This window comes from Clinocottus analis, unplaced genomic scaffold (genome assembly GCF_023055335.1).
Source record: "Clinocottus analis isolate CAN_PGR_092001 unplaced genomic scaffold, fCliAna1.0.p SCAF_2, whole genome shotgun sequence".
NCBI classification, from domain to species: Eukaryota; Metazoa; Chordata; class Actinopteri; order Perciformes; family Cottidae; genus Clinocottus; species Clinocottus analis.
The window spans coordinates 23,414,083-23,432,117 of record NW_027175931.1 but is presented as its reverse complement, the minus strand read 5'-3'; the positions used below and the strand labels follow the sequence as shown (position 1 = coordinate 23,432,117).

The window sequence follows — 18,035 nt, the reverse complement described above, 5'->3', positions numbered from 1 at the left end:
TGGCTGAGGCTAACCTTACACCCTCCTGCTACAGTCTTAACCCAAATCCCGATTCCAGCCCAAAATCAAGCCATGACCCCGTAATCCTCTTAAACAAGTAAGAAAAAGCGAAATGCCCGCACTTTGCATGCGCGTGTTGTTCTTCCCATCCTTACGAGGACCACAGAGCCAAACGCGCGCGCGCGCGCGCGCGCGCCAACAGGCTTTAGGACCCAGTATTTCCACCGTGAGAAGGCGGTGGAGCTGAGGAAAGGCAAAGTGGAGAGAGAGAGGGAAAGAGAGAGAGATGTGAAGGAGGAGGATGAGAGGAAGAGAGCTGCATTTGTAAAGTCAGAGAAAAGCTGAGAGCGGCAGAAGAAAGTTTAAACCGCGAAAGATGCGCTGCGACCGCGACGAGGATTAACGAGACACCTGCTCGTGTCTGCGAGGACGGGGACGCGGGAGAGGAGGCTGTGCAGGGGGAAAGGTCTTGGGCAAAGCATGCACACCACCGCCGCCGCCGCTGCCGCTGCTGCTGCTGCCGCACAGGTGTGAGCGGCGCGTCCGCGTGTGTCCGCCGCCGCATCGGCTCAGCCTCCCGACGCAGGGATGGAGACAGGTTGGACTCTCTGTGACTCAACGCTCTCGCTCCTTCTCTCACGCAAACGCGCGTAGGATACAGATACGATCTACGCAGGCGCGCGTGCGCGCACGCACACAGCGCTTACACACCTTCTGCACATGCCCACGCCGAGCGCGAGCTAGTCAGCGGTGCAGCATTCAGCCGCGTGGATGCTTCGAGCTGGGACGCCGGATTCCCCCGGAGTCTCTACGCGGAGGACTCACCCCGAGGACAGGACAGGACGGACCCGAGTGCACCTGGACAGGTGAGAACAATATCTAAGGAACATGTGTTTTTACATCTTCACCTTTTGTTAGCTTTTCGTTGCTTATTTACTTTCTCTGTTATTGTTCCATCATTCCTTCCGTTGTGAAACAGCACCTGCAAATCTTTTTATGAACCAAAATGAATAAACACAAATGTGTAACAGCAATGTCTTCTTGTACAATAATAATACTATAATAGGACTGTTTTATCAATAAAATGCTGATATCGTAATAATTAATCTGTCGGTTAGTGTAATTGCTTGCACACAATTTATGTTTTCTCTTTTTGTGTTGTTATTATGACGCTAACATACAGCTAAGCTTTTAATTCTAACATGTTAAGCCCATCGTGGAGCGTGCTGCCGTTGCATTTTAATATCTTAAAGTTAATTACATGTTCTATGGTAGAGTGCATAATATATATGAGGCATGCAGAAGTGAAACTTGGTACACAGATATCAAGTTTATTATTAAGTATTTGTTGACAAATAACTGTGAGATGTTTTTTCTCATAGTTTCTAAAGCTGTGATTCTTGGTAAAGTTCCCTATGGAATACACATGTGTCCAGTTACAACGCTAATAACATGGAGATTGTTCACAATCAACTATGCGTATGCTTTCACATTTAACTTCATCATTTGTCAGAGCAGGACTTGCATTTCAATCTCGGTTTTGATTGTTGATTCAAGGTGAACGACGATTGAAACGACGATTCTCTGTCAATAAATCCATCCCTGCAAATGAGACATTGTCTTACTGTCATTCAGCGTAAAGGAGGATGTGGGAGCTCCTCACTTTTCATTATTTATTAAACTGAACTTTTCACAGCTGCCTTTGTATATTCATGAATATATACAATAGAGGACACGCCGCTGTGGAGTGTAACCGCAACAACAGCAGAGCAACCCCCTCTTTTACAAACACACACCCAGATCCGCTCCATTCTTCATGTTTGCATGGCTGTGAGCCGCATGCTGCACGACCATCCGACTGTGCAGCGATACAGAAACACGCAGCATGCCTGAAACCTCAGGTAACCTGACACATCCGCAGCCCTCCAGTCTTCATCTGTGTGGAGTGGGAAATATGTAGCAGGGGTTACCGTTCTTCACTGTTTGTTAGTGTGTGTGTGTGTGGGGGGGTGGAGGGAGGGGGATTGTCAATTAGAGGCCAACAAATATGCCCTCCCTCTGTGAAGATGATGATGAGGCCATGTAATACATCCTCGCTCATGTAAAGATCTGTGAGAGGCTAATTACCTCACTCAGCTCGCTGCTGCGCGCTAACACTTGTCTTAGTTACTTGTGAGGACATTTTCCTTGTTAACGCCTGCATGCCGTAATGTAATCCTTCCTCTGAAATTAGAGCCTAAGTACAATTCTAAACCTAACCGAAAGCCAAGTAATCCTAAAACCTCAAATGTTTCATCTCGTGCGCACCAGTGTTGTGCGTGTGTGAGTGTGTGTGAACAGATTTCTGTCATCACATTAATATAAATACTAGTACACACACACGCACACACAAACACATACAGGTCACAACACCAATCTGCAGCCTTTGTGTTGGACATATTCTACATTTAAAACAATAACAGGCTGCTGTTGGTCACCACTAAGAGCTTATGCTATGAAAATAATCTTCACATTCAAGTCAAAAATACAATTTGTAGGGATGAAACATATATTATAAATAATGGATACACTTCAATGTTATTTTTTGTCTGTACAAAAAGTCTACACAACATGTCATCTGCCAATTTTTTTTGGATAACAAGTGAGGACATATCTTTGTGGTTTGGGCCATTATTTGGCCTTCATTACGACAGCTCTGCAGAGCATTAGAACTGTGTTGTAAAATACAACAGAATACGTTATTTTGACATCATTTTTACAGAAAATTGTGGTGGCACTTGTTTTCCATTTTCAAGGAGGGGTTTAGAGAGGATGTTGAAACTGACTGACTGCATGGGCTGCAGTTTTTTTTGTAAATCAGTGTCCAATGAAATGAGAAGTGATGGCCACATTCAAGTGGACAAATTACTGCTAATTTGAAATATGTTCAAATGGATTGTGCGCTGTACTCAGTGTGTTGGATGCCATTGGCAACAGGAATCTAAATAACCTTTCATGGTCAAATGTTTTGTCACACAGTAACGTGCACACACAACTTGTACACATTATGTAAACCCTGGAGAACCCTGCTGAACATAGCAGCAGGCTTTACACATGCACACATGGCTGCATGAACAACACACCACTGCAAGCCCAGTCTCCCTGCAACGTGTGTGTGCGTGTATGTGTGTGTGTGTGTGTGTCGTGGTGACAGCTCACAGATGCACATAACAGAACACCGAGTACAACATACAACACACGTTGCAGAGATTGCTGGAGCAGCTCGCAACACATTGCCTTTGGGTAACTTGCCATTCCTCGGGCCTCATTGCACACAAGCACCAGCTGTGCGAGACGTGTGTGTGTGTGTTTGTGTGTGTGTGAAGTAGGTAGTTATGGGAGCATGTAGGAGGCAGTTCATGGAGGGCTTCAAATGGTTTGTTTATTGTGTTTGTGTGTGTGCCTAAAGGGCAAAATGATGCAAAGCTGCGTTTGTGTAGCTACGTGAAGGAAATTAGTGTGTGTGTGCGTGTGTGTGTGTGTGTGTGTGTGTGTGCGTGCGCGCGCCTGAGGTCAAAGCGGGGCACACCGTGGACCTGATTAATGAGCTCCCGTGTCATGCACACATTCTGCAGGGTTCCAGTAAAGCCCGCGCCTGCGTGACTGCGCTCATTTGTTATTATGGAGTAATTCCATGGAAATGATCCATCCTTCGCGCTGTAATGTGACAGAAACACGTCCTTACTGGAAGGCACGGCTTTCCGCTGGAATTATCCCATCCAGTTATTATCAAGCCGAGCAGAGGAGCAGCACTGAAATGGCAAATTAGCCCCCGCTTCATTTATCCTGCAGTGAGCGCTGCGCTCTGTGGTGAATTTGTTTCCATAGGAACATGATGTTACTTTGGGCTTTCACGAGCTGTGCAATGCGCTCGACGCTGCCGCCTGTTTTTCTTTTTTTTTTGCGTATCTTTTCTGTTCAGTTTCCTCTCTGCTCTTGTCCATCACTGCACACAGAAGAAGAAGAAGAAAAAGAGAGAAAGGGGTTTGGAAATGCAATCAATAGGGCCATTTAACCGCCACTTGGCTGCTCAGATATTCTTTTTGTTCGGCATATCTCAAAGCCTGCATGCTCTGATCTTATCAGCCTGACGTCGCTGCTCTTCTAGGCGTCTTTTCATTTTGAGCCTTTGGGGCGTTTTACGGCTACCAATTCCCCCCCAAAGCCTTCGAGCCATTTTCTTTTTCCCCGAGTGCGTTCACTGCACATGCAGCGCCTTCCGTCTGTGTCAGCTGAAGTATTACAGCCATTACATCCAGCTCTCTGTGCACGAGCGCGTCAGTGTTTGTCTGGAAATCTACAGAAGAGTCAGCAAGCAACAGTTCTCTGCTTTTTTTGTTCTTTTGGCTGCACATTCCCACGTCTTAAAGAACACGCTTCTATTTTGGTGCGGCAAGTAGAAACTGTACATGGAGGGAGAGAAGTTTTAAGTTTTGCATGGAGGCAAAGTCAGATCAGAGGGGAGGGATGGATGTGTGTTCCTGTGTGTGTGTGTGTGTGTGTGTGTGTGTGTGTGTGTGTGTGTGTGTGTGTGTGTGTGTGTGTGTGTGTGTGTGTGTGTGTGTGTGTGTGTGACAAAGCACCAGACCGAAAAGGGAGAGAGAGATGAGGAGGGAGCGGAGGGGAGCTCTTGTAAAAGTGTCGCCTGTGATTTGCGCCGGTGTCCTTGCAACCTCCCCTCCACCTGACTGGATGTTTTATGAGCGTTGCAGATTCAGAAGCGGAGGCAGGCTTATGATACAGCTGACAGAAGTCTTTTTATGGTGGCTGCTGGGCAGCAGTGCAAAGGGTGGGAGGAGGGAGGGGGGTAATAAAGCTGAGTGCATCTCTCCTGGAATGAAGCTGCAGGGAGGTTGGGAGGGGGGGTCGAAGAGAGAGAGAGGGAGAAAGGGGAAGGCCGGGCTAAAATGTGCTACAAATATTGATATGTGTGTGTGTGTGTGTGTGTGTGTGTGTGTGTGTGTGTGTGTGTGTGTGTGTGTGTGTGTGTGTGTGTGTGGGACATGGCATATGTCCAGATGTGTGCGAGGGGGGCAGTTTGCTGGGAGCCTTTGCTGACGTCAGTGGGTTGTACGATCACTCAGCGTGTTCAGTGTGAGAGGTGCTCGCCCTCCATGAAGGAGGGGTGTGTGTGTGTGTGTGTGTGTGTGTGTGGGAGGGGGGGGGGGGGGGTATGCACAGCAAAGCAGTATCAAAGCACACGAGCAGAACGCAGCCCTCAGCACCATGCAGCACCACGCCGGCCCAAAGACACCCAATTATTCTGTGTTTTTTCTGTCTGTGCTGTGCGGTGAGGCGTGGAACAACGAGTCAGTGAACTGATCTGGAGCACATGAAGCACTCCGCCATGCAGAATGACTTACTTACTTACTGATGAGATATTACGCGGTTTGTTGAAATGGCACATTCATATTCCGGGAGGAAAAGACCCCCAAAATCCTAAACACAACTTCTTTTTCCCTGGCCGCCGCCATTCAGTCATGTGCCCCTGTTTAGATATTGTGAGTTAGCACCATGTTTACGGGGCAATCAGCATCGTTATGTCCAACTGTTCTTTCATTTTCGAAGTGGCTTATCCTGTGCAGTGTTGGCGCAGGGGCCGGAGCCTATCCCAGCATGCATTAGGTGAGGGGCACGTGACGCGACACGTTGCTAACTCGTATATGTTGAGGCGAAGCAGGTTGGATTAAAAAACTAAATGTAGGAGGCAGCCTACATCACTCGTTCGCTCTGCTCCTTTGAGTCTCAGTTCTATTTTCAGAGTGTAATTTTAACAACTGGCCTTTAACTGATGGACGTCATCCTTTAAAGTCAACTCTGGCTATTTCATGTTTTTGATCATAGAGAATCATCCCTGTGAAAAAGGCACAAAAATATCTCATACAGCTTATGAATACCCATTAACCACGCAATTGGTATGTCCTGCTCTGCTGCATTGAAATGTCGATCAAATCGATATGTTTTCCGTTTGTTAAATCGTCAAGAAATACATTAACACAGCTGATTGACAGCCGCTGTGGTAAAGGATTGGCTGTATTGACATTTAAAATGATAGATCCCATAGAACAGCCCATCAACACGTCTGGTCCGGCTTATGTCCCACTTTGACGCATCCACACTAAAGCGCTATTTATGTGCATCAGACAAATCAGTGGGAAAAAAGTCACTTTCAAGAAGGAAAACGTCCATCTCAGTGGGACGGTGGGCCAAAACCGAGAGAGTAAAGGGAATTTTTAGCCACAGTGGGAACTCTCACTATTTCACCGCTACAAATGAGCAAAATTATACCACTTTAAACATAGAAAGACATACCTTTTTTGACTACAGCTGACAGGGAGACTCAAGGGCGGATATGGGACACGAGGAAAGTTCACACAACAGAGGCAACAAATTCAGACGGGGAGTAGGCAAAATACAGGTCTAAAAAACATTATGTTTGTTTTAATTCTCCCAGAATTGCTGGAAAACGATGAGCACACATGGTAGAACAAAGACAATCGAGCAGGGGAGCAACAGGGTCGACTGAAAAATCAGTAATCAAGGGCAGGTGTGAATAATCAAGGAGGCTGGGAACACACAAGGGCAAGAACCGAAACCACACACACGTTAGCAGAATGAAATAAAACAGCAAACGTGACGAAAGAAGGACAGAAAATGAAAAACATGACCCAAGGGCAGGAAAGAACACAACAGTCTCGAAGCGACAAGAATGTCGTCACAGCCGGAGCGTCCTTTCCCTTTACAAAACCATCATCCGCTCGTCTTTAAAAGCTTTAATGCCGCGGCGTGCTGCTCGTGTCTTTGGCGTATCATTAATGCTCAGGCCACGTCGCAGCGCTGCCGTGGCCAATGAGTTGCGGTGTGACCCACATTCTCTCCAACACCTGGGAACAGGTATCCCTTCACACCGTAGAGGGCAGTATAATTAGGCTGTTACCTGCTTTTACTTACCTTAAGGGTTGGGGGCGTTGTTACATTGAGGGGACTCGCCTTTATTTTTGAGGGCGAAGAAGGAAAGCTGGTCCACTGCGAGGAATGTGCTGATGCGGCGAATGTAGGGGGAGGGTTAAGGTAGCCCAAGGTGTGTGTGTGTGTGTGTGCGTGTGTGTGTGTGTGTGTAATAATAACTCTCTGGTCCAAACTGGGGCCTTGGCAGTGAAGCTTGTGATGTCTAAATATTTTGTGTGACCTCTCTTAACAGACCCCCTCGCCCTCATCAAACTGGATAGAGAGCTGCCCGACTCCTCGTCTGTCCCGAATGAAACCCTAAGGTGGACGGGGGAACATTAAAAATACATGTCCCAAAGGAGCGCTGCCGAGCCAGGCTGGGCAGAACTCACAATCATAAATCAACACCGGAGGACTTTGGGTTTCTTCATCATGGCTTCCTGCAGCAACAGCAGAGGAAGCGGCTTGTTGGCGGGCCCGCCGACCTGCCGACACGCGCCATAGGATTCTATTTCTGGAGCCGCGTTGCTTTCGCAGATTAACTGCCCTCTAATATGGCCCCAATCCATTCATTGCGCCAATAGTTTGACTGCTGTCGGAGGTTGTGTACGTCCAAGACTCAAAACGACCGCCGGTCATTGGAAGGCCCGCTGCATTTCTTTTTTTCAAGCATTGTCAGTGCAAACAAAGACACGGCTGTATGTCACGACAGACCGAGAGTCTTTTTTGTTATTCTTTTCACAATCATTGCTCATTTGCATCCAAAGCGGTTGAGGGGAAAGATTGCTGATCACATGACACTGTACTTGGATTAATAAGCCTTTGTCTTTTATTGCATGAGACGGTTTTCATGAGTTCCTGAGGGCGGATCCCACTGAAAACCCATTGCCCAGTGTTTTCGTTTCGCCTGTCAGGGGTTAATCAAGGTCCTCCATCATCGGAATTGACATTTCCATATTGCATGAGAGAGAAAGTAGCCGACATTAGCATATTCATGAACGCTGACGCACTTAATCATGTGAAGCGGAAGACGCGGGGCGAACCCCGAGCCATCAAGCCCTGAAACAAATAGCTTATGACATGTGAGGAAAAGAGGATCTCGAGTCCCCTGCGCAACTTCAGCACACCCCGTAGCACACGGGAGACGGCTACCACTGGAACGCTGAGGATATTTCATGAAGCTGGCATGTGTTGCTTGCCTCTGGACAAAGGCCTGAAATAAGAGAAAAATTAAAGAATAGGATTACGGATGGATTATCACTGAAACACTAAAGCCACCAAAGCAGCTGCCTTTGCGTGAACCCATTCAGGGAGTCGCTCTGCAGGCCGATTTGTAGATTACGTTTGGTTGTGGATGTGGTGGCCTCTTGTGTGGTTGGTATTAAAAGAGAGGGATGGAGAATATAGATGAGCTGGAGCACCCTCTTCTGGGAGAAAGCCCCAATAACAGCCGGGCATCGGGGATGGGGATGGCGCCAGGTTCAGTGCCGGGGCCCGGACAGGCCCCTGGCGGGATGTTCAAGGGCATCTTGGTGAAGTGTGAGGAGGACAGGGCCTACCCTCCCATAGCATGGAGGAGCTATTGTGGCCATCGTCCTGACACTCAGCAGCAGCAGCAGCAGCAGCCACTGGACCCTTGCTCCCTACCTCGCACGCTGGAGTCCTTTTACCCACCGGCGCCCATCTGGGGCCACGCCGACACCCTGCTCAGCAAAGACTACCTGGAGACCACCTTCGTGGACATTCGGCCCGGCTCCACGCTGGAGAGGAAGCTGCTGGCCGAGGCGCAGGACTTCCACAGTGTGTCCTACAGCATGGACGAGGACGAGGACGACCTGCTCCCCGACTCTGACGTAAGACATCCCACTCACATGATGTTGAGAGTCTTTTTTCACTGTACTTGAATTGCAGATTGTCTAACGGAGCGTTCATTTAAAACAAACTTATGACAGTGTCATCAGAACGCAGTGCAACTTATTCACTTCCTGCAGATTCCCAAGAGAGATGCTAACAGGGCCCAAAACTAGGGTTAACTTTCTCGTCTATTAAGCGTCAGAAAATAGTGAAAACGTCCCAGTAAGTTGTGCGGAAATCCTCAAATGTCTTGTTTTGTCCATCCAGCATTCCAAACTCGATGTTAATCAGTTTACAACCATGTAAAGCAGAGATGACACCAGAGAAGCTGAGTCAGGGAGCCATTGCAGGATACATGACTGAACACATGATTGTAATTATCAAAGAAGTTGCACATTACTGTTCTGTCCTCTTCAAGGCTCGAAGGAGTTTTGCATAAAAAGTAAAAGCATCTCTCCTACTCTCAGTACCGACTCTGGGAGCCAAAGAGGAACTTAAAATAGACATATAAGCAGTGCATTTCAGGGGTTGGCAGCAATTGAATGCTCACTGTCAAAAAGCCAGATTACATAAAGCTCTTCTCCTACTGCGGTGCAGGTAATGACACTACAGCAGCGATGGAGGATGCCAGTTCTATTTCATAGATCACTGAGCACAACCCACCTTGGAGTTAGATGTAAATTAGCTTTAAGACTCTTTTGGTGGTCATCTGATGTTTTGGGAGTCAACATGAGAATGCATATGCTGCAAATATCCCAAGTAAGTAGCCGCTGGCTGTTTGGATAATTATAAAAATTCTCTCAGCAAGGTTGTATCACAAAGGTCTAATTACCCACTGCGAACTAAAAGGCTAAAGGCCGTTTTTACGATTAGGACTATGCTTAAGAACATAAGCGAGCGGACAAACGCACAGTAGTGACACACACACACACACAAACCAAGAGGCTGCTGCAAAGTTTAGGTGAGGAGCTACACAAGGACAAAAAACAGCGAAATGACTTTCTCCAGCTCATTCTGAAGGCTGGCAGTAGTGCAGCGATGCAAGAGGCGCAGGCCGGTGGGAATAAAACCTTGCAGTGAACTCAAAGAGCCACCGCGCATCGTCTCCTCCTCCCTGGTTTCCCTCCAAACCCCAGTGAGAGGACTTAAACTCCATCGCTGCTTCATGCTCAATGATCAGTGTGGTACGAGCGGGAGAGATGACCTTAGGAGAAGTTTTCAAGTACTGCTTGTATTGACGTACTGTGGACTTTCCCCCAACTGATCTTCTTTAATGTTTAAAAGCAGCTTTTCTTCTCTTTCTTTTTTTAAAGTGATGCTGACCCATGAAGCGTTTGCTCGAACGTTGCAGGAGCATCTTTGGAAAACGCACAATAATTTCAAGCACACAATGAAACAAGCGAGCAATATGACGAGGTCGGAGTGAGCGAGGAAGTCAGATTGAATATATGCAGCTATTTCAAAAAGATGCATGAGTCACGAATTGCCTGCGGTCAGCAGAGCTAGTGCACAGCCAGGCTAACCCCATTCAGTCACATAATCTCACAGGCACCAGCGAAAGTTGTACAGTTGTTGTGGAGGACGGTAGCACAACAAAACAAGCACATTTTTAATGCTTCCAATGAACAGTGACCATCTCTGTCTCTGTGTGTATATATGAAACATTGGACTATACTCAGTGAAACAAGAAACTAAGCTTTGAGTCCAAAGGGTCATGTATAACGTACATCTTACTTATCCTCGTCTGGTTATGCACATACTTTTGGTTTTACATGTTTTACCTCAATAAAGCTGATACAAGTGGATACACACACTGTATTACACTATACACAGTTAAAAGGTGAGCGCAACGAGCTCCCACAAAGTTAAAAGGAGTTTAATTTGTGGTGCTCACAGCATTTACAAATAAAATTCAGCATAAATTCAGAATAAATGTGCAATTCAAGAAACAATGTCAGTGAAAGAGATGAGCAGTCCCCATGAAAAAGGTTCTCATTGTGTTCTCTGAATTTTTCAGAGTAATGTGGACACATTATATGAGGGAAGGTGCTGTTGATTTCTTAAAAGTAACATCCAAGGCAGCAGAAACCTCAAAGACAAATATCTCAAAACCTCCGCAAACAAAACCATCTGCGAGGTGATTCATCTGTAGTTTAACCTGAACTCAACCAAAGTGCACTCTGCTTGAATCCCAGGACTCGTCTATTGATGACTTCAGTGATACAGACAGTGAGAGCAACTTCCCTCTGATGATCCCTCAAGACTACCTGGGTCTGGCCTTCTTCTCCATGCTCTGCTGCTTCTGGCCCCTGGGCATCGCCGCTTTCTACCTTTCACAGAAGGTACACACACAAACACACACACACACACACTCTGTCCAGAGCTGACAAGATACTACTTGGCACTGTAGTTCACAGCCATGGGTGATTTCATACCCTCCGCAGTAAAAACTAACAACAGGTCAAGTTTCATGCAAACGTGTTTGAGTTTAGAAGGTTAGAAATGGTAAAATCTGAAGGAGCAACGCATGAGAATGTGCATTGTTTTTGTGTTTTTTTACATTTGGATCTTTTTAGAAACACAATTCAGAAACAGTGTCTCTTTCCTATAATTCAGACTGATTCACTGATAAATCTTTTTTTCATATAGCATTAATATCAATATAATATTGTGCCAATTCATATCAATAGATGTTTTTTCCATTATTTATACATATAAGTATATATATATACATATATTTTATATATATATGCCACCTTATGTATTTCTCGCTCTTCAAAATCCGTATCACTGAGTGTTAATTTGATAGTGGAGATTATCAATCTCTTGCAAGTCAAGGCTGGTGGAAAGGGAGACCGAGAGGAAGAGGGGACAGCAACACTGCACCAACTCATCACTCACTATTATCAGTGACAGTGTGGAAAAGCCCATAACATCTCTCTCTCTTGTCGCCAGAGACCCCTTAGTTTATAAAGGCATCCTTCCAACAGTGCAGGGGGGAAAGAGGGAGGGAGAGAAATCCCATCAAGGGTTTTGCAAAGCTAACTGGCAGCAAGCTGCAAAGACCTTTTGATCAGATCAATGGCCTTCGTTAAGGTTTAATTAGAGTCATAACAAGAAGCTCCAATCTGATAGATATCCAATATTGTTGAGTGCATCCTAAAACAGAGGTCAGAGTCAATGACGAGGACTGGAGGGGGGGGAGAGGACGGAAGCAGGAAGGAGAAAGTGATGAATGAGGCACAAGAGAAAGGAACATAACAGCGGCTTAGCGTGTGACTGGAATGTGTGGAAGAGGAAAGCGGAGGCCCAGGGAGGACAACGACGAATGATGACGAATGACGATCTCTCCTCTTTCCCCCACCTCCTGTCCTCTAATCCTTATCTCGCTCTGCCGTCTCCTCCAGACCAACAAGGCGTCGGCTGAGGGGGATTTTCAGGGGGCCAACGCAGCGTCTCGCCAGGCTCTGTGGCTCTCGGTGCTCTCCATTGTGTTTGGAATCATCACGTACATCTGTGCCATCGCTGCATTGATTTCCTACCTGTCTGGAAAACCACCATAAAACCCAACTACAACACACACACACATGCACACATGCACACACACACACAAACACACATAAAGCTCGACACCAACTGGAAACGTACAGAAGAGCTGATGTATAGGTCATAATCACCTCTTATTGGATCAGGACATTATTCAGCTCAGAGGTGAGCCCACAATATCACTCCATATTGAAGATTCAGTGTGTAAATGTGATTCATGTTGTCACCCGAGGTGAAGTTATCTGCCATCCTTTGCATTTGTGCTGTCGTCGTCATCACGTGTTAAACATTACTAAAGTAAGAACATTAATCAATCAAAAAACTCGGGCAACAAAGCAGATGTCATCGCAACACTGTCACAAACGCTAAGAGAAATGACGGGCCCGGTCTGCATGGGAGGAGCCGAGCGGAGGCAAGGAGACGGGCGATGGAGGCTGCAGATCTGTGAGAAGGTCGCAGCAAGGACGAGGCAGCAGTTAAATCCTGATGGAGCGCGTTGTGCTGTCGCTTGTGGGGTGAAAGCTGGGGACAGCTTTTAGAGCTCCGCAGCTTTAAATATATATATATATATATATATATATATATATATATATATATATATATATATATATATATATATATATAATGTGAAGCCAGAAGCATTCTTCTTTCAGAGAAGCCAGACTCTTCTGGCCAGAGAGATGGACCACAGGGAAACACTGCACATGCACATCCTGATTTCACATTCTGCGTCACAATTGTTAACCTGCAGAACGGACAAAATCTGCTTTGTTTAATGCCAAGTTCAATAAGTATCTTTATTTTTAAAAATGCACAAAAAAAAGAAATGAAAAAAAAACTAACATATAGTGCCATTATGTAAGAAAATAATTATAACTTCAGGAATTTACAAATAGAAAGCGGTGATGTGGAACACCGGCTCTAGGTAGAGGAATAAAGTAGCTGCTTCTGTATACAGTGTTTGGAAATGATGACATAGACAGCAGGTACAGACATGAAAGGAAAAGTGCCAAAAATATGGAAGATACTCTGAGGATGATCCTTTTATGAGCTGTTCCATGAATAGAAACACCCGGGCTGCTGCTCCACGCTCTCCAAATATAGATTCTCCTACTTTCTATTTCAAAAAGACGACCGAAATCCTTCAGAAAGTTGCTTCTTGCCGTATGACAAACTTGAAAATGAAGTTGGCTCCGTAAACTTATGTAAGCAAACAATAACACTTTGTTTAGATGAGCAAAGGGGTAAAAAAAAACAAAGAAAAAAGGAAAGATTGCCTGGCAAGACAATCTTAGTGCCACATGATGCATGAGTCAATAAAATCTCCATTTTGGTCATGACAGAAATCTGCATGGCCAGTTTGTAGTTTGCCGTGTACAAACCTGTTTCAAGCTACGATCACTTCCTTCTTTTGGTCCTGAACTGTCGCAACCCCCAGCTTTGGGAAAAGTCAAACACTCTGGCCATATTGGTTTGAGCTTAAATGTGCCATTAAGGAAGCAGTGAACAAGAGAACTCAAAGTAAATGATTAAAAAATAAATAAGACTGTCCGGTAAAAGTTGACATTTTCTATTTAGATGTATAGTTTTTATAGAGTCTCCTGATGATCTGCAAATGTTTTGTTTTCTGCAAACCCAGTGTTGTATCAAGACTGAGCTGATAATATGTAAGCCACTGGAGGTGGTATATGTAGACACGACTGGGACATCTCAGTGTCTGGCCCTCGCTGGCCGTCACCGTTGATGTGCTGCGATACAGCTGCACAGACGGACGCACGGCGCTGAAGTCCTGACAATCCCGAGCCGCCCTCCGTCTCCGCTGGACATTTGTGTCAATGACAAAAACAGACCCTTTGTTGTTACAGCTGACTTGCCACAATTAGTGATTTATACGTGAGCAGTTATTGTGGATCGCCTCGATGGATCGCAGTCAGATTTGTCTCACTTTGTATCACTTGTATAGATCGTCAATTAAAAAAACAAAAACAAGGTCAAAGGTTGCGGCAGATGAGTTAGTACAAGAGATATTTATTTCACATCCTTTTATTACATGTAAATATGAAACGGAGAGAATAATCAATGAATCCCAATAAATGCACTTGTTTGACATTCATCTCTGCTCTTTTTCTTTATTTCGCAAACTCACTGAACAATTCACCGATGTCTTCTCACCCACAGCACAGCTGACTGCGACTGCACTGAAGCAAAGGGAGTGGTGACTAAATGTTATAAGACAACATCACGATTTATTTTCATTGTAAAAAAAAAAAAAAAAACAAGACTAGAAAAAGAAAAAAGAGCTGCTTCATCAGAGGGTTTTGGAGTATCGGCGGCTGACAGAGTCTCTGTAGAACTGGAAGATCTTCTCCGATGCTTTCTGACTGACTGCGATGCACTGCTGCAACTGTAGGAGACAAAAGCAACGTATGTGTATGACATATAACGAGAGGCAGAGTCTGAAAAACATCTCGTCAACAGAGAGATTACTGACAACGTGTGCACGACAATGACAAAACAGAGCTTTGCTTGTACATCTGACAGATCTGGAAATCACACATCAGGCATGACTCTCAGCAACTGCTTTTGACAATGTTGTTCATTTATTTACCGACCTCGTTTACTGAAAACGATCCTTTGGTGGACGACATCATTACTCTGTGTTTTGTGCCGTCAATAGCAAAGGTCATCACAGCCCGACTTTCCTGTTGAGAGTCGACACAGACGGGAACAAATTAACGAATAAATATTGAATTATTATATTCATTCAATATTTTAGGTATATGTCAAAGGATGATTTTTTTTATAAGTCAAAGGCCACTTTTGTATTCCTGCATAATGAAACTGATGATTTTACTGATATGCATCAATAAAATATACGCTACTCTCATGCCCTTCATCCTCTGGGAAAAATTGCTTTTGCACACTTGAACTATTGAGAATTTTTTGATGTGGGATGTATTGTGATGCACCTGGAAACTTTGGGGTGTACTACACATGGATGCCAGATTTACCTTTTCCTGCACAGCAGTGGGGTCTGTGATGATTTGACCGTCTGCATCAATGGCACAGGTCACGCCGCAGAACAGGCAACTCATCGGCAGGCCCGCGTCCATGAGAGCCATGCAGGCGGCATTCAAGATGCAGGACAAGACCTGAGAAACAGATAAGGAAGGAACACGGACAAGGAAACGCCTTATAAACATGCCGTTTCGGTGCCCTGCCAGCAGGGTTTTACTGAAGGATACCGAACCATCGTCGTGTATCAGCTGAAGAATGAGTGTGAGGGAGGAGCGAGGATGAAGTGACAAGAGCAGCGATGCCTCGCAGGTTTCTCGCACACACTGCTCTTGTGATCGCTCCCTTACACCTAGGAAATAACGAAATGTTGGGTAACACACGCGAGTCAGACGGGAAACAAACAGGCTGACTTACACCCCCTTGTGATGTGTTGTGGTACGGCCGTTACTCCACACCAGAAGTGGACATGGCTGTAAAGATGAACAGCTACCAGCCTCCTGAAGCTTGTAGAAACATCTATTTCCGTACAATAAATATTTATACCGTTATATTGCATATCTTAATGTCAACTTCAGTGTCACTAAAGCATCCTGCCTGTGTGTGAAATATTAAAACTGAACATTAACAAAGTAAAAGAAGTGCTAAATAAAGTTAAAAGAAATCATCGCTCATAAAAGAAGATTCAAACTGAGCACATTGCTTTAGAACAGTATTCAGGATGTGCATTAGACGCCTAACAAACGCATGAAAGAAAGCTGCACAGTGAGAAATGAGAGAATCACTTACTTGGCAGTCCCACTTTGGGCTGTATCAACACCTCCAGTGTCGCCCGGTCATAAATTTCCTTACTGACCTTGACCTCAGCTGGTCCGTAAGCTGCGGCCAACACACTTGTGTCTCCTGTGAACAAAGAGACAGCATTACTCAACTGGAAATATATGATTGATCCAGGGGGGGAAATTAGTTGTAGAGTGCCGATCTCTCACAGGTGTGTCTACCACGATCACTGCAATGTTTGATTGTACTGCGTATGCGTATCAAATATTTTTTTTTTCATCCACAGGTCTCACACAAAAGATATACTCTCATTTGAATCCACGCCGATCACTGCACCGGGTGTTTGAAGTTGTTTATCTCACGATGGTAACCATTACATGAAATGTATTTAGTATTTAGGCTTATTGATGTCATTTTCAGTGAGTGATGAGTAAGTAGCCGATCAGCAGCCGTGTGAAACGGGCAATAAAACGTGTTCTGAGAAACCACCGCGACCACAGGAAGTCCTCGAGCACGCAGCCATAAATGTGTACCTACAATTGCATGCCGTTTGGTGCAGCAGTATGCAAGATTAGTCGGGGACAGACACAGATCAGTATCTCCTTGAGGAGATGCTATTAATAAATAACAAATAACTGGAAAGTCTAGAAGGGAGGAAACATAGAAGATGTGATCCACTGCAGATGTTGGCAACCAAAAAAACAATAACAGGAGTAAAATGCAAATCATATAAAAGAGAAAGACACAAAGGCCAGCAAGAAGTTTCACAGTAATAGTGCAACATTCATGACCATTGTTGAAAGACAAGCACTTGGGAGTGCACTGAAGGAGCAACTAGAATGCCCAATTATCCAACAATCATAATGACAAGCTGACAGCATATTATCTGCAATAGAGTATTACCTAGAGACAGACACAATTTATCAAAACATAACCTGACGTTTAAGCGACTGAGCTACAACCAGCAGAGTTTCTGCTGCGTACCGATTAATGCTTTTAGATTATTTGTGAGTATCTTGGCATGATGAACGATGGGCATTGTTAAACTGTCACTAAATATAAATATAAATATATATATATATATATATATATATATATATATATATATATATATATATATTACTCGTTTAGATGTTTTTACTGTGTCTCTTGTGTGCACTTTACCCTGTTTGCTGCAAATTTTCCCACAGTGGGACTAATAAAAGGAATATCTAATGAACACACCAATACAACCCATAATCATAATACAGCAATATAATACAGCACAGAATACTTTTACGACATTAGGTATATTTAAATGTCAATATTTTTGATAATTCTACGAATTAAAAGAAGAAAACACCAGGAGGAATGAAGCGTTGAACTACAGAACCGGCGGCGCACAGTCCAACTGAGACCACATGAAGCTTCTGGATGCTAATGCTAACAGTAGCTGCGGTCCGGCTGCTCGCTGCTGCTGCTGCTGCTCGTCGGCCTCGAGTCCTGTTTCTCTGCGTCGTTACCTTGACTGAAGGACGCGGAGCCGTCAGGTCGAGACAGCAAACTCTGCTCACAACCGAAGTCCCTCAGAGTAACAGTCTCGGAGCCGCACACGTCCATCACGCCGCAGGACCGCTGCTTCCCGTGAGCGCGATCCGCGTGTCGCGGGCGAATGACGTAATCTGTTTTGCCACTTGGGGCCCTTACTTATGACAAGGAATTATGCCTAAACGTGTATTTTAATACTTCTATATCATTCTACAATAGGGTATACGCATATTGAAATATTGTTCCCAATAATTGATAATTTATCAATATATAATATGTTGTATTATTATTCCTGATTGCTTCAGTTTGGTCACTGACATTATGTT

At 44.9% G+C, this 18,035-nt stretch overlaps 2 protein-coding genes across 2 annotated transcripts; one reads left to right on the top strand and one right to left on the bottom strand.

Annotated features, from left to right (window-relative positions):
• Nucleotides 1-277: 277 nt before the first annotated feature.
• On the top strand, nt 278-12,911 carry tmem91 (transmembrane protein 91). Its single transcript, XM_068585919.1, has 4 exons — nt 278-866; nt 7,241-8,840; nt 11,037-11,183; nt 12,249-12,911. The coding sequence occupies exons 2-4, from the start codon at nt 8,382-8,384 to the stop codon at nt 12,402-12,404; spliced, it is 762 nt and encodes a 253-aa protein (XP_068442020.1). The 5' UTR covers nt 278-866; nt 7,241-8,381; the 3' UTR covers nt 12,405-12,911.
• A 1,484-nt stretch (nt 12,912-14,395) lies between these two features.
• Nucleotides 14,396-17,817, bottom strand: exosc5 (exosome component 5). Its single transcript, XM_068584124.1, has 6 exons — nt 17,685-17,817; nt 16,192-16,305; nt 15,633-15,754; nt 15,399-15,539; nt 15,000-15,089; nt 14,396-14,791 (listed from the first exon to the last, which is right to left on the bottom strand). Exons 1-6 carry the CDS (start codon nt 17,779-17,781, stop codon nt 14,696-14,698), a joined length of 660 nt encoding a protein of 219 aa, XP_068440225.1. The 5' UTR covers nt 17,782-17,817; the 3' UTR covers nt 14,396-14,695.
• Between the last annotated feature and the right edge of the window lie 218 nt (nt 17,818-18,035).